Source organism: Mus caroli, unplaced genomic scaffold, assembly GCF_978045245.1.
Source record: "Mus caroli unplaced genomic scaffold, Mus_caroli_1 scaffold_4, whole genome shotgun sequence".
Taxonomy (NCBI): domain Eukaryota; kingdom Metazoa; phylum Chordata; class Mammalia; order Rodentia; family Muridae; genus Mus; species Mus caroli.
In genome coordinates, this window is record NW_028227259.1 from 86,658,098 (window position 1) to 86,672,489 (window position 14,392).

The 14,392-nt window shown below is 33.3% G+C and overlaps 1 protein-coding gene across 6 annotated transcripts in view; it reads right to left on the reverse strand.

Moving 5' to 3' along the window:
- Nucleotides 1-252: 252 nt before the first annotated feature.
- Nucleotides 253-14,392, reverse strand: part of Epha5 (EPH receptor A5) — a 367,297-nt gene continuing 353,157 nt past the window's right edge. For 2 of the 6 annotated variants that reach the window (XM_085836803.1, XM_021161798.3), the window contains 2 exons: nucleotides 12,494-12,649; nucleotides 253-4,380 (listed from right to left, as the gene is read on the reverse strand). In XM_085836803.1, the coding sequence (XP_085692929.1) occupies nucleotides 4,275-4,380; nucleotides 12,494-12,649 (262 nt within the window). In that variant the 3' untranslated portion in view covers nucleotides 253-4,274. The remainder of the gene's footprint in view (nucleotides 4,381-12,493; nucleotides 12,650-14,392) is intronic. The other 4 variants (XM_085836802.1, XM_029477706.2, XM_085836801.1 and 1 more) reach the window with 2 other exon arrangements.

Consider the following 14,392-nt stretch of genomic DNA (forward strand, 5'->3'; position numbering starts at 1 on the left):
AACCAATACAAAACTGGTCATCCTTCCTGAATTCATCCTGAGGCAGGAACACAAGATATCCTGATGCCTGTGAAAGAGTCAGACAGGCTGCACAGATGTCTTTGACCTACCTGGAACCATGTGATTTTAACGAACAAATCAGACAGGCTCCACAGATGTCTCTGGCCTACCTGAAACCATGTGATTTTGATTAACATATTCTCAAAGGACAGAGTCTGACTTTAGTCTCAGATTGTTACAAATTCAGTATATATATATATATATATATATATATATATATATATATATATATATACCTTTACATAATTAATTGAAAACTACAGTAGTCTAAATATTCACAAATAGTTGACCACTCAAACTTCAGTGAATATAGCACCCAGCTTGCAAATATGGAACATATTTTTTGCCAACTTCTTCTTTTTCCCTATTAACATTGAGAAAACGAATTTGAGTTTCATTATTATAAACAGACATTTTTAAAAGAAATAGCAGCTTCTTCTATGTGACAATTACGTGGTCATTCTGAATAAGAACACTCAATCATTGATGTGTGAAAAGACTCAGAAATTAACAAGAAATGAGCAGAAAGTTTTATCTATTTCTTTCCTGATACATTACTATGTAATTAACAGCATAATGAAGGCAAATATTCAATGTAACCAGCTGTGCTACTGCACAGAAAAAAAAAGTGATGACTTGTTCAGCTATCAAATTTCAAATAAAGTTACCATTCTGATTCTGTTCATTCGTTCATTACAGGATCATCATCACCATCATATTATCCCTACATCTTATTTACATTGAGGTTAAACATCTGGCAGTGTTTAAACAAAGACAATTCATCATCACATTTACTTTCCCTTTTAATGTTTAGAAAGAACAAAATAAGGAAGAGATATTTACTACTATGCAACATCCTATACCTACTAAGTCTCTAACACCAGGCTCTCTTTCCATCTAATGTACCATTACCACCAAAACACCTTCCAAAGGTGAATATTTTTCATTGTGCTTCTGAAAACCCACTTCAGTGGGCGTACACATATCTTCTTTACTGCTTTTCACTTCGACATAGAATTTAAATTGCAGACATGCAAATGCATAAGTGCTCAACTGATAGTAACAGCTCCACTTAACAGGAGATGTGAACTTGTATCTCTTTTATTATATAATGGTTAGAATTGTTTTATAAACAGAGCTAAGGGTATTTTGCATTATTTGTGACAATTCCAAAATTCTAGACACACTTAAGTTTTGATAAAATATTTCTATGTAAATCGTACAATTAACCTATTACTTTAGATCACTGGCTTGGTTAATAAAACACAGAAATTAAAAACACATGCACCTTATAATATTTTTAAGAGGCGAAAATCAGTATCTTTACATTTCACATACAACTGATACATTTCAAAGAGAGGAAAGAAACGTCACCACACATGCTAGTGAATGGCAAGATTAGATGTCAATTATGATTGATAACCATAGTAACCGAATGACTTCAAATAGGATGATTCCGGGTTGTTCCTTCTTACAATACAGACACATATCATTTTTACAAATCAGTCGTATGTGTGCAGATTATGGAACCTTATGCTTCATTTTTGGGAGTCCATGGGTAAGGAAATGAAGGCACAGCAAGAGGATTCACACGTCAGGATTTACAGAGTCTTGTGCTGAACAGCAGACTCACTACATTTCAAGAGAGCTGGCTCCTCTCCCTGCTGCGCTTCTCACATTGATCAATGAGTTTGGCACTTTTCAATTGGTGACACATCCAGTGGTGAACAAATATTTTAGAAAGGTTTTCTCTCCTCTTTGGGAGACAGAGCACTTATAATTTAAAAGTCTATTTCTTTTAAAATCAGAGGGACAGTCTTTAGCAACCCTCAAACAAACCGAGGTATGGATGAAAGCTGTGTGGCTATTCAGATTCCCTTCTGAATTACTCTCTGCATGTAGCACTTGAATTGCAAAGGGAAATAAATTTGAATCAAATTAATTTATATTCTATTTTGAGAAAATGAAATCATCACTCTAACAGCCAGCCTCTTAGATATATGTCTACCGATAATCTCAGACCATACAAAGTTAGAAAACAAATTAGAATGCATTTTTCATTCTTCAGAGTTGTGCCTTGTAAAGCCACTAAAATGTGGATCTGTAAATAATTCTTTGTCTTGAAGTTCTCAACACTACTCTGTCACTTAGATTCAAATAAAATTATTTGTACAATGGTAACTAGTTTCAATGACTTTATGTTTATTTAAATATGTAAATGTGTTTTCATAATGATATCTCTCTGTGATGTTTACCAAGATAGTATTAAACTACTCTCAATATGTTCTGAAAGGGTCACTAAACTTTTAGATAATTCTTGAACACAGTGTGGATTTACAGTGTTATTCAGAGAGGGGAATAAATGTGTGATATAGAAAATGGTTTGATGCTTCACATCCTTTTGTAAGTTTGCTCTTTCCGTATTTAGCAAAGAGCTATTTTACCCTCTAAATAAAGGGGGACTAAATAGTAAGTCCCCCGTTTGTTTCTTATATGGGTTAATATTGAAGTGAAACATATACCTATAAGAGAAAAAGGAGTGGTGTTCACAAAATACTTGCATCTCCCCCTGCAGATCTCGCTCCACTCATACATGCTTTTTCCAATGTAGTAGTGTAAGCTGTTACCTAAGTTCCTTGCTCCTCAAATATCACATACCATTCTCCAGATTTTATACAGCATAATAGTATAAAATATTGTTCTTCTTACTATCATGCTCATTCATATGAACATTTAAATAGACTGCATGGATTTTTTTTCCATAAACATCACCCCTTTTCTGCTGTAATATATAAACTATACTGAAGGACTATCATAAACTACCTAAAAATTCTAATTCTTAAAATACTTCACATTGCTTTTTTCCAAGCATATTCACTGTTATGTATGGAGGACAAAACGTAATTACAAAGTGCACAGTTATCAATGAAAGGAAAGTTGAAACAAAATTCTGAGCAAATCATATTTTTTCTTCACTTTTTACTGCTGTCTTAGTATCAAACTCTCTGTGAATGAGTCACAGTGGGAGTGGTCACAAATGGATAAGCATGAAGGGAGATTTAGAGTACCCTCTGCATGAACTGGATGTTAACAGAGGCCAGCCCAGTCACATCTCTCTTCTTCAAGAGTGTGCCCTTTGTGTCAACTTTGCTTTAGAAGATATTTTCAGGAACTTAGGTGGAATTTCAAAGAAGCATGAAAGACTAATGGTAAGAACTTCTCTGTCACAGACAGGTAGGGAGTGTTTGTAAAATCCAAAGGGAATTTAGTCTAGAGGCATTAGCTGTTTAAATAAACTAATTAGTTGCTGTCAAAATGAGAGCATAAGATACCAACTTGGATGGGAATTTGGTCTACAGCTTCCTACTCTTTTACCCATGATAGAGTCTAGAAGACACTTTCCTGTATGTTGTCAAAATTAAAACACTATCCAAAAGGCAAGCAGAACAATACCCTTGACATATTCAAACACACGCGCGCGCGCACACACACACACACACACACACACACACAAAATTTCAATGTAAGTCAGTTCCTGCATATATTGCAAACTATACATATATACACATTCATTACCTAATACTCTCTAGAAGAGCAACTAAAAGTAATTTTATAACACAGAAAAATAAATATACACCCTGTATTGAACTTTTCCTTCACCAAGCAACATGTTTATAAACTATCTTCTATAACTTAACAACATGTAATTTCATTTTAAATTACAAACTCTATTTAAGAAATAATCTAATCATATTGCTCTTCAATACACTCATGTAGACAATTAAGACTTGAAGTAAACGTCAGTAAAATGCAGCTTTTCTAAGCCCACACATGGCTTTAAATCTTTTCCTTTCAAGTTGATCCCTGGAAGTTTTGAAAGGGGCTGCCTTAACAGTCTCTAAAGGTGCTCTAGCTTGATACATTTCGTGTACAATATTCCATGGAAGAAGTGGGGAAGATTTCGTTACTATTTTAATAAAGGATGTTGATCCTCATGTTAGCTCTTTTTGCAGGTTACCTGTGCATCGTGGAAATGAAGACATTAAGAGGAAGATCTGGAGATTTTAGTAAAATATTGATTATAAACTCAAAAGTTAAGGCAAATGCCTCCAAAGTTTTAGAAACCACACTTTTCCCTTTCTCTGTTAAAATACATCTCAGGGTTGTTTACAAAGTGCTGAATTGTTCACTTGGAGAAGTGACCCATGTGCGGGTCACACTGGCACCATCCCGTTTACCATCTGCACCTTCATCTCTTGAAGGCTGCTCATGATCTTCTTCTGGTGACCGACCAGAGTCACTCCCAGGCGCCTCAAATCCCTGCATGAAGAGAGCACACATTGGATGTATGTATTGATTCAATTTGTAGCACACCTCAAAATCTCACGCTGGCACAGGGGAAAAGTTTTGCAGGAATTAGTCATAAAGTAGTGACACGTTTAGAGAGTCACAGTCCAGTTCTCAAAGGTGGGTTTTAAAATTGTTCCTTGAGAAAAAAAATCTATTTGCAGTCTAAGGAAATATACATTTATTCCCGTAGATGACAATCATTATTTAAATGGTACATAGTGATGAAAAATGAATGTTTATATCTTATCCATAAATACTGAACTTAATGGGTACAGTTTCATTGAACAGTATTGAAAACGTGATCCTAAAACCACATCAAACATTTTCTTTGCTAAAAGAAATAAAAAACATAATTTATCAATTTATCAATTGAAGACCAAGCACTTTAAGAGACTCATTCATCCCATGTAGCCATTATCCATGACAGACACCCTTAGGCAGTAATCATTACTACAGTGCTTTTCTCACAGTATTCTGTGTCATATTGTAGTTCAGGTTCAGAGTGCTACAGTTTCATCTTTTATTAAATAATACATTAGCTTTTGTTTTCTTTTGACATTTACAGAATTTGGAAGACTATATACTTTCAAAAAGCCTTTCAACCTAGATTGTTTTTTTTATGTTTTAAAAAAAATATTGTTCAGAAGAAATTTTAAAATGTTTGTTTCTAAATTCATGACATCTGACATAGCTAAACATTGATTTTAAATGCTATTTCATACACCATTAAAGGAAAGTATTTCTTAAAAGGTTTTTTGAACAAATATGATCAATCTACATATTTGGAAAATTATATGTACTAATTCTAGGAAAACAGCACTTATAATTCAAAATGCTAAATGAAAAATATATCTAGCATATTAGATTTCTGTAAGAAATCACCTGGCTAAAGACATTAATCTATTAATGGAAAGGTTTTGCAATCAATATTTTACCTATAATTTTCATAGATATCTACACAATAAAAGACAATGAGAACAATATCATGTTGGGTAAACACAATAGGATCAAGTAGCACAAAGGTATCCCTTAGCAAGAAGACTGAGACGCCTTGGCTCCACCCTTGTCATCCTTTGGAAGAACCATCTACTAAGAAAATTTCATATTTCTTGTCTACTTTATGTTTTCTGAATTTCTTATGAGAGTTTTAGGAAATGAGAAAAACAGACAAACAAAATGCTACAAGTTCTTATGACAGTGATATATTTCTTTCTTACAATTAAATAATAATTACAAGATCTCATTGCCCAATATATGGATAATAATTGCTGATGTGGTTTGCAAGAGAATCATCAGCAAAACATAGATTTAATAAAAATCCACTCAGAAACAAAGTCATCATTGTTACCACAGAAATAGATAATTGAAAATAATATTTAATTGAAGATTAAAGTACAAATAAAGAGACTATATTTGAATTGACTTGCATTTCTTTCCAATCTAATTGGCATTATCGGGCTTGCCCATTGGATAGGTGAGTTTATGCCATTAAGAGACTATTCTATGCATTGTAGGTTACTTAACAGCTGTCCTGGCTTCTGCTGAACGGATACTAGAATAAAAGGCAACGACTCCTCATTATGATAAAGTGCTGAAGACACTGAAGAATTACTACTGGAATTACTACTGGAATTAAAAAAACATTAAACATCATTAAACATAAAAACAACTGATGATAACTAATGAACTTTCAGATTATTCATACTAGAAAGGCATCTCACAGAAATACTGAATATTTAAAAGTTTTACTTTATGGATAAGTAGTCACAAATTTGGAAAATTTGGCTGTAATACATACCAGTAGACAACAGAGGTAGGACTAAAAACTGGTACCTAGCTATGAAATCCAAACTTAGATTTGTTGTTACTTTTGGATGTGATTTTAGAAAACATTTCCCATTAAATGCAAAAATTGACTTATTTCTATCACAGGAAGTTGTGTAAATATTGAATGCAGAAAATCCCAAAAGAACCAAACATTTGTCTGTTGCTGTTTTCACTGAAGTTTCATAATGAATCTGCATTTTAATATACTTTCCATTTTCAGGCAATTTAAATTATTTTATATATTTCATGAAAAATTGTGTAAAGTGAATATTTATGGGTGTTCATGAGCAAAGTATTGAACATACCCAAGAGCAAAAGGATTAGCTTTTGAGCTTGGAAATAATGAATCCCTAGTAAAGCATTTTTTGAACTAGAAGACATATTTCAAAATTGTCATTTGCATAGTGAAATCCTAAGTGATAAGACTCAAAGTACTGAGAGACATTTAAGTAACATATGTGTTCGAGTTACTTAATTCATTATTACTCAAGTAAAAATAATGTTTAAAATAACTATTACTGTTTATTCCCACTGACTTCAAACCCAAAATGTATTGAGTTTCCAACTCAAATGAAATGGACTTTTCAAATGTAAGAACACTTTAATGTGAGGGTGTGTGTGTGTGTGTGTACACTTGCAGTATATTCTGACAAGCCTAACATGACATTGATACATTAGTTTTTTTTATTTTTTATTTTTATTTATTCGTTTATTCGTTTATTTGTTTATTTATTTATTTATTTATTTATTTATTTATTTATTTATTTATTTATTTGAAACAGGGTTTCTATGTATAGCCTTAGCTGTGCTGGAACTCATTTTGTAGATCAGGCTGGCCTGGAAATCAGAAATACTGCCTCTGCCTCCCGAGTATTGGGATTAAAGGTGTGCACCACCACGCCCAGTTCTAGATTGACTTTTTTATATGTGATTTATTTCTCCAAAATTAACTAATCACAAAAGAATCCAATATGTTAATATAAGAATTATCTTATTTCTCCAAAAATAATGTTTTGGAGAATTGTCTTTGGTTAATGAATATGGGTACAGAATGTGTGTTTATGGGAGTCATAATTAATTTCTCTTTTCATGTGTTAGAATTAAGAGTATATAAACATACATGACTGGAAAATTTCATACAAACAGATTTTAAGTTAAATTTGCCCTAATCTTCCCATTTAAAAATACATAAAATAGCTTGTCCGCATTAGTATATTATCAGATCATTTCTGTACATACATTTATATGGCTAGAATACTGAAATTATTTTCCACCCTCCTTTGCCCTCTCTCTTCCTCTTTCCCACGTCCCTTATTTCTTCCTAAGAGATAAATGAAATTACAGTAAAATAATTACAAAAGAAATCACCAAACTACACTTTAAACATTTTTATAAATAATGTACATCCTTAATAGAGTTCGATGATATTTTATGAAGTATGGTTTGTCACTTTAGAAGTTAAGAAAGTGAGCTGGGCATGGTGGCACATGCCTTTAATCCCAGCACTTGGGAGGCAGAGGCAGCTGGATTTCTGAGTTCAAGACCAGCCTGGTCTACAAAGTGAGTTCCAGGACTATACAGAGCCAGGGCTATACAGAGAAACCCAGTCTTGAAACAAACAAACAAACAAACAAACAAAAAAGAAGTTAAGAAAGTGATATACAGAGAAAACAAATCATTTTAATATGCTTGTAACAGAAATATTCATAATATGATTTTCCAAGGAAAGGAGAGAGAGTAACTATTTAGGCAATTTAAATGTTCTCAGATACTCTCTGGGAGAGTTAATTTTGTCTTTTAGAAAATTATTTGAATCTTGAGTATATTTTTCCAGTATTGACGAATGCATTAAAACATTGTAAGTAGTTTTGCCTCACACATTTCCCCTTTCCAACAGCTTTTTGTTTTCTTTCCATTGTATTTACATGTGCATGAATGTTGTGTTCCTGAGTATGCACATGTGGTATATGCATACATGTGCTCAACAGTGTAGCTATATGTAGATACCAGAGAGACAGAGAGACAAAGAGAGACAGATAGACAGAGACAGATGGAGAGTCAGAGACAGACAGAGACAAAGAGAGGCAGACAGACAGAGAGACAGATGACACACACAGAGTTTGTTTATTCTCCATTGTGCTTTATATACCATGTCAGTAGAATTAACTTCTATCACTACTAGCTGGATGTTAGAAGGGACATGAGAGAGAAATGAATAATCACTCAACTTCATAAAATTTTGCCTTAATCGGTTTTATCATGGAGCCTTGTGATGTCAGTTTTTTTCCTAGTATATTTAAAAAATTCTGATTAGTCAGTTATGAGGTCTGTGCAAGGTAAATACACTTGTCAAGAGAATAATCAATTGTTTTGTAGAGATGAGACCTTGTTTTTCTTTTCTTTTCTTTTTTTTTTTTTTAAACAGGCTGTTGGAATTTTAGCTAAATTGCACAGAGTACAGAGACTAGCAAGCTCTCCTCTGAGTGCTTTGAGAACACAGTAAATTATGTGTAATGAATTCTTTCACAGGTTAATGAAGCTATTTGTGTTAGGGCTGCACAAATTTGGGTTCCAGATTTAGAAAACTGTTGTTTCAGTATCATAGACTCTATCCATATAACTGTTTCAGAAATCTATTCTGCTTTCATAAAATTATTATAATATTTAAATTCACTCGACTTTCCTAATTTTCTAAATAACCAAGGTTAGAAAGCTTTGGCCAGAGAAGAAATGTATAAAACAGCTTTGACTGTGCCCTTACTTGAATTTTTTTTTCTTTTTTAAATATTGGTTGTTTTATTTATTTACATTTCAAATGTTGTCACCCTTCCTGGTTTCCTTACTTGAAATCTTTAGCTTCAACTTACTATTTGCCTCCAGCTCAGTTTCCCTTTCAACAGTAACTCATAGTACTTATGATAGAAGAGTCTTGCCATTTTTTAGCTATGATTATTTAAATATGATTACTGTATACAGACAGAAGAGCATGGTTTGGGAATAGAAGTTCGGCAAAAGCATCTAAAGTTAAAAGTTAATCTTATCAAATATAGCTTACGACAAGACACTTAAGTTCTTAATTTTTATTTCTCATATAAATACTGGCAATAGTTGATAAAAAAATAACCCACATGAAGGTGACTTTTAGCCAATGGTTATAGTCTGAACAGTTTTCAATGCTTTGCTTTTGTTTTTGTTTTTGGTTTGTTTGTTTGTTTTGTTTTGTTTTGTTTTGTTTTGTTTTGTTTTTGTAAATTTTTTATTAGGTATTTTCCTCATTTACATTTCCAATGCTATCAGACTGGGTTTCTCTGTGTAGCTCTGGCTGTCCTGGAACTCACTCTGTAGACCAAGCTGGCACTGAACTCAGAAATCTGCCTGGCTCTGCCTCCCAATTGCTGGGGTTAAAGGCATGCGCCACTACTGCCTGGTTTCAATGCTTACATTTATAAATCTTATAGGCACCCAAACTTGTCATCAGAGAAATACATTTTGTATGTATAATACTTTGTGCATTTGCTTTTTGTTTTACATTTTTGCTAAATATTTACACATCAAGTAAGTACTAGCCCCAGGAATAACACTATTATCTTATTGAAATCTTTCCCAAGATCCACACAATTAATAGTTAGATATTGGTGGTGACTAGATATACAAGTTATGGTCAGGGTGTTCCAAGAGTATGCCTCTGAATTGTGTGGCTACCCCATTTCTTTTGTGTTATTTATCAACAGTGGGCAATTTTATTTTTTCTCTTTGTTAAGGTCAAAGACCTATACAAATGATTCTTTAGTCATTGACCAAGGAGAAACCAATGATTTCTTATTTTGTGTTTTACTTGAAATAAGGTCTTGATAAATATATCCTACTAATTACAAGTACTGTAATCATTTAAAAAAAAGTCACTATAAACAACAGGGCATGCTCCAAATAATTTTAAGCCCTTCAAAAAATTAGTATCTTTGGAGATGGAGTGCATGCCCAATTCCCAGTAAGGATAATGGTAATGACTATGGATCTCAGGAATTTGAAGCAATTTACAAAAGATAACATTCTTTGACTTTACTATCTGTCATAAATGATTTGAAAGGTAAATTGAAAGGGGCAGTTTAACAAGAGAAGAACAAGTATAAAAAGATAGAACAGCACCTTCAGTCTTGAGAAAGTACATGCACAATAAAGAGAGTCTAGGAAGTTACAAAAATAAATAGGAAAGACATTTTTTTAAAAAATGTAAAAACAGAATACAATAATACTAAACATATTTCTATTATTTTGAGGTCCCCGAAAATAAAGCAATTCATAGAAAGATAACACACACACTCACCCAAAATAAATTTTAGAGAATAAAATAAATACTTTTGTATTGTCTGTAACAGTTCTAACTAAATATATGACCATGTACTCTCTTAATAAAGACAGAGACATTGTTTAATGCAAATAATTTTATTGTATATGTACAAGTAATCTGACATTGGGTAGAAGAAATACCTACAGTATCATTTTAATATAAAATGACAAATGACTTTAATAAATTAAAATGACCATTTTTACTGAAAAATTAAATAGCAATTATGTAAAAATAGTTTTAAATCATTAGGAATTATTTTTAGTATACTGTTTTAAATACAGCACAGATGAGATTCTTGAGCATCAAAGAAATAATGGGCAAAATATTCATGGCTTCAAGAAGACGTGATTTAGTAGTGACTGTGAGAATGGGATTAAGTAAACTAGGAAATCAAGCCCAGTGATTGTGATTTTATGTCTGTTTAGAGATCAGTACAAAGGAAGACAGTGCTGAGACTGTGATATTTATTGGTAATAAATGGTACCCTGTTACCTTTCCTGTGGATGAGCAGTGAACTCAATGAATCAAGAATGCCAAAATGGTATGTGGGAATGTCTAGAGAACCTCTCACTATTGGTATTACATGAAGGGATGGAGTGAAGACAGTGGTTTCATGACTTAGAGCATCCTAACATTTTAAAGTCCTTAAAACAATATTTTAACCCTTAAATTGGCAGGTCATTTGAAGTCAGTTATCTTTGCACAGGTTAAAACATTATTCATTTAGATGAACTCTAGATGGAACCATCATAGGACAATTAATTTTCACAAATAACAATTAGGCTAAAATAATTACACATAAAGAGTATATAATAAAGTACAAATGACTTACAATCTTAAAGAATTCAATATTTAGCTCTAGTAGTTTTTATTTAATAGGATTCGATAAATTGTATCTTAAACGTGCAAACGGAAATGGGCACAATTGGTTCCACTGAGATTGTTCCAAATAACAATGCATCAGAGGCAGGATCTAACATATTCTCAGACTTCAAGAATATAAGTTGCACCATGTAGGTATAAAATGAAATTCCTGCCAGGAAAACTTTAAACTATTACCTGGGTATTCACCGTTAAAATCTGACATTTTGTCATTTGGGAATCTTTCCTTTCCTTTCCTTTCCTTTCCTTTCCTTTCCTTTCCTTTCCTTTCCTTTCCTTTCCTTTCCTTTCCTTTCCTTTTCCCTTTTCCCTTTTCCCTTTTCCCTTTTCCCTTTTCCCTTTTCCCTTTTCCCTTTTCCCTTTTCCCTTTTCCCTTTTCCCTTTTCCCTTTTCCCTTTTCCCTTTTCCCTTTTCCCTTTTCCCTTTTCCCTTTTCCCTTTTCCCTTTTCCCTTTTCTTTCCTTTCCTTTTCCTTTCCTTTTTCTTTCTTTCTTTCTTTCTTTCTTTCTTTCTTTCTTTCTTTCTTTCTTTCTTTCTTCCTTCCTTTCTTTCTCTCTCTCTCACTCTCTCTTTCTGTCTGTCTTTTACTTTCTCTTTAGTTTGTTTTTCTTCTTTCTTTTTAATTTATTTATTTATTTTTTTGTTACACAGGACTAACCACACCAATTGTGCTTACAGCTTGTTTTGTTTTATATTTACATTCATATAACATAAGTACCAGTATTAAAAACTCAAGAAAACATCTTTTTGCACAACACAAAGTACCAGTACTTTGCCAAGGAGTTGTAATCCCAATTATCCAAACACTCAAGTGAGGTTGGATGAAGAAAATAGCAAAGATACTGGACACAAGAAGCATGAACCATGCAGCTGTTAACAGCACAGGCTAAAAAAGATGAGGCTTCTTTGAAAGCTGCCACATATGGACACAGGTTAACTGTTTTCCCTTGATCGCGTCCACTCTGGTGTCTGAATGTACTTTTGGTGCCCCAACAACTATGTAAAAATGATCAGAAAAACTACTCACTCCAAGGTCACCTGAGCCACAGCGTCCATTGAACTGTATCCATTTTCCATGAAAATCTCTGTGTACCGACCCATTTTGATTGCTTCCAGCCATTCACCTACTGATCTGTAGGCCCCAGACCCCAAAGAACCATGTTCTGCCAACAATGTAGATACTCTAAAACACACAAAACATAAGTACTAGAAGTTACAAACTGATCCTTCTTGATTTGTACTTGTAGTGTTCAACCAAATTCAATAAATACTTGGGACAAAAGTTAAATCATAGGGAAGATATACAATCATCACTATAACAAATAATTCAAAATACAAGTGGGGAAAATAAAAATAAATCTTAGACGTTTATTGTAGTCTATGAATGTTGGCTTATAGTAAATTTTCAAAAGAGAAAGGCAATGCTTTTCTATGTTCGTTTTTTTGATGGCATTAAATAATATTCATTTTGTAAAGTTGTATTCTCCAGTTAAGGTTTCACATGTACCCATACATTTGATTTCAGTTTCCATGTTTCTCACATAAATTTCAATCCAACATGGCCAGAATAAAATTCCTTATTTTCTCAGCAAACTTTCCCTACTCAAGTACTTCCATTTTAGGATATGATACAACAGTTCAACTCATTCTTGTTTGTCCTTTTCCCTCACAATCTGTCATAGTGTATATTATCCATATGACTTAAAGGACATTTTATATCTGATCAGTTCTATTCTGCTTATCACCAACTTAATTCAAAAAACCATCCTAGTAAATCACTACTGCTCCTTGCACATCAGGCACAGAACTTCGAGGATCAAGCAGGAGCCTTTCAGGCTAATGATATCAGAAGTTGTCATGCAAGCATCCAAGGAAAGGAGGCAGTAAATAACTCTGCCAAGGTATAAAGCCAATGCATTGCAATTATGTTCAGCATTGCACAATAGCACTGAGTATAGCAGTGGTAGGAACAGCATAGTGACAACACCTTTCTAATTTGATTTAAGGCTGTTCAATAAAAATGAAATCATCCTTAGTAGTGATAACTTACACAATTACTCAGGACTAGTGACATCATGGACCTTGGAAATGTCTAACAACCGCTTCTTAACTAGACCAACATAAGTTGTAAGTGCATGCTAAATATCTAAAGTCATACCCACAGATAAGTGTAGATCTCTTCCTTCATCTAAGAAACTTCTTTGCAACAGAGACCACTACAGAAGACCACAACTGATCAACATGCAGAGAACAAGTTATCATACGGTGCCTGACTCCAAATCACACATCTACAACACAACTCCTGTACCTAAAGCTCCAGGGACTCTACAGACGAGGGGGTGGACTTATTTTAAGAACCAGAGCATGAAGAAGTCTGCTGTGACACTGTATCTCCTAGAAATGTCAGGGAAGCTATTATATCCATGAACTCCAACAACATAATGGGTGAAATAAGACCTGGACAAGTATGATACTAGTGTCATATTTACATAGGAAGAGAAAACATTCTTACAGGACCTCAACCCTAGTAAAATAACTATAGGCAAAGAAGAGATACCAAGAGTAGGGGAAATAGGTTTTTATTTGTTTGTTTGTTTGTTTGTTTTGTTTTTCATGGAATAACCGAAGAATTGGTTATCCAATCCTATGCATATAAGTAATACTGTTTATATATATTTAGTAAAGTGTGTGTGTGTGTGTGTGCAATTAAAGAAAATGAAACCATGAGTTTGGAGAATTTGAGAGACAGCAAGGGGAAGGAGGAGCAATGGAGGAGATGGAAAGAGGAAAGGGAAAGAAGAAAATTATGCAATTATATGTTAAGTTTAAAAATATAAATTAAAATAAATGGCATCTTCATGACTCTCCTGCACAAATTCTGGAGCCTCCAGATTTTCTAGAATTCTGCTTTCATTCTCCAGTGCAG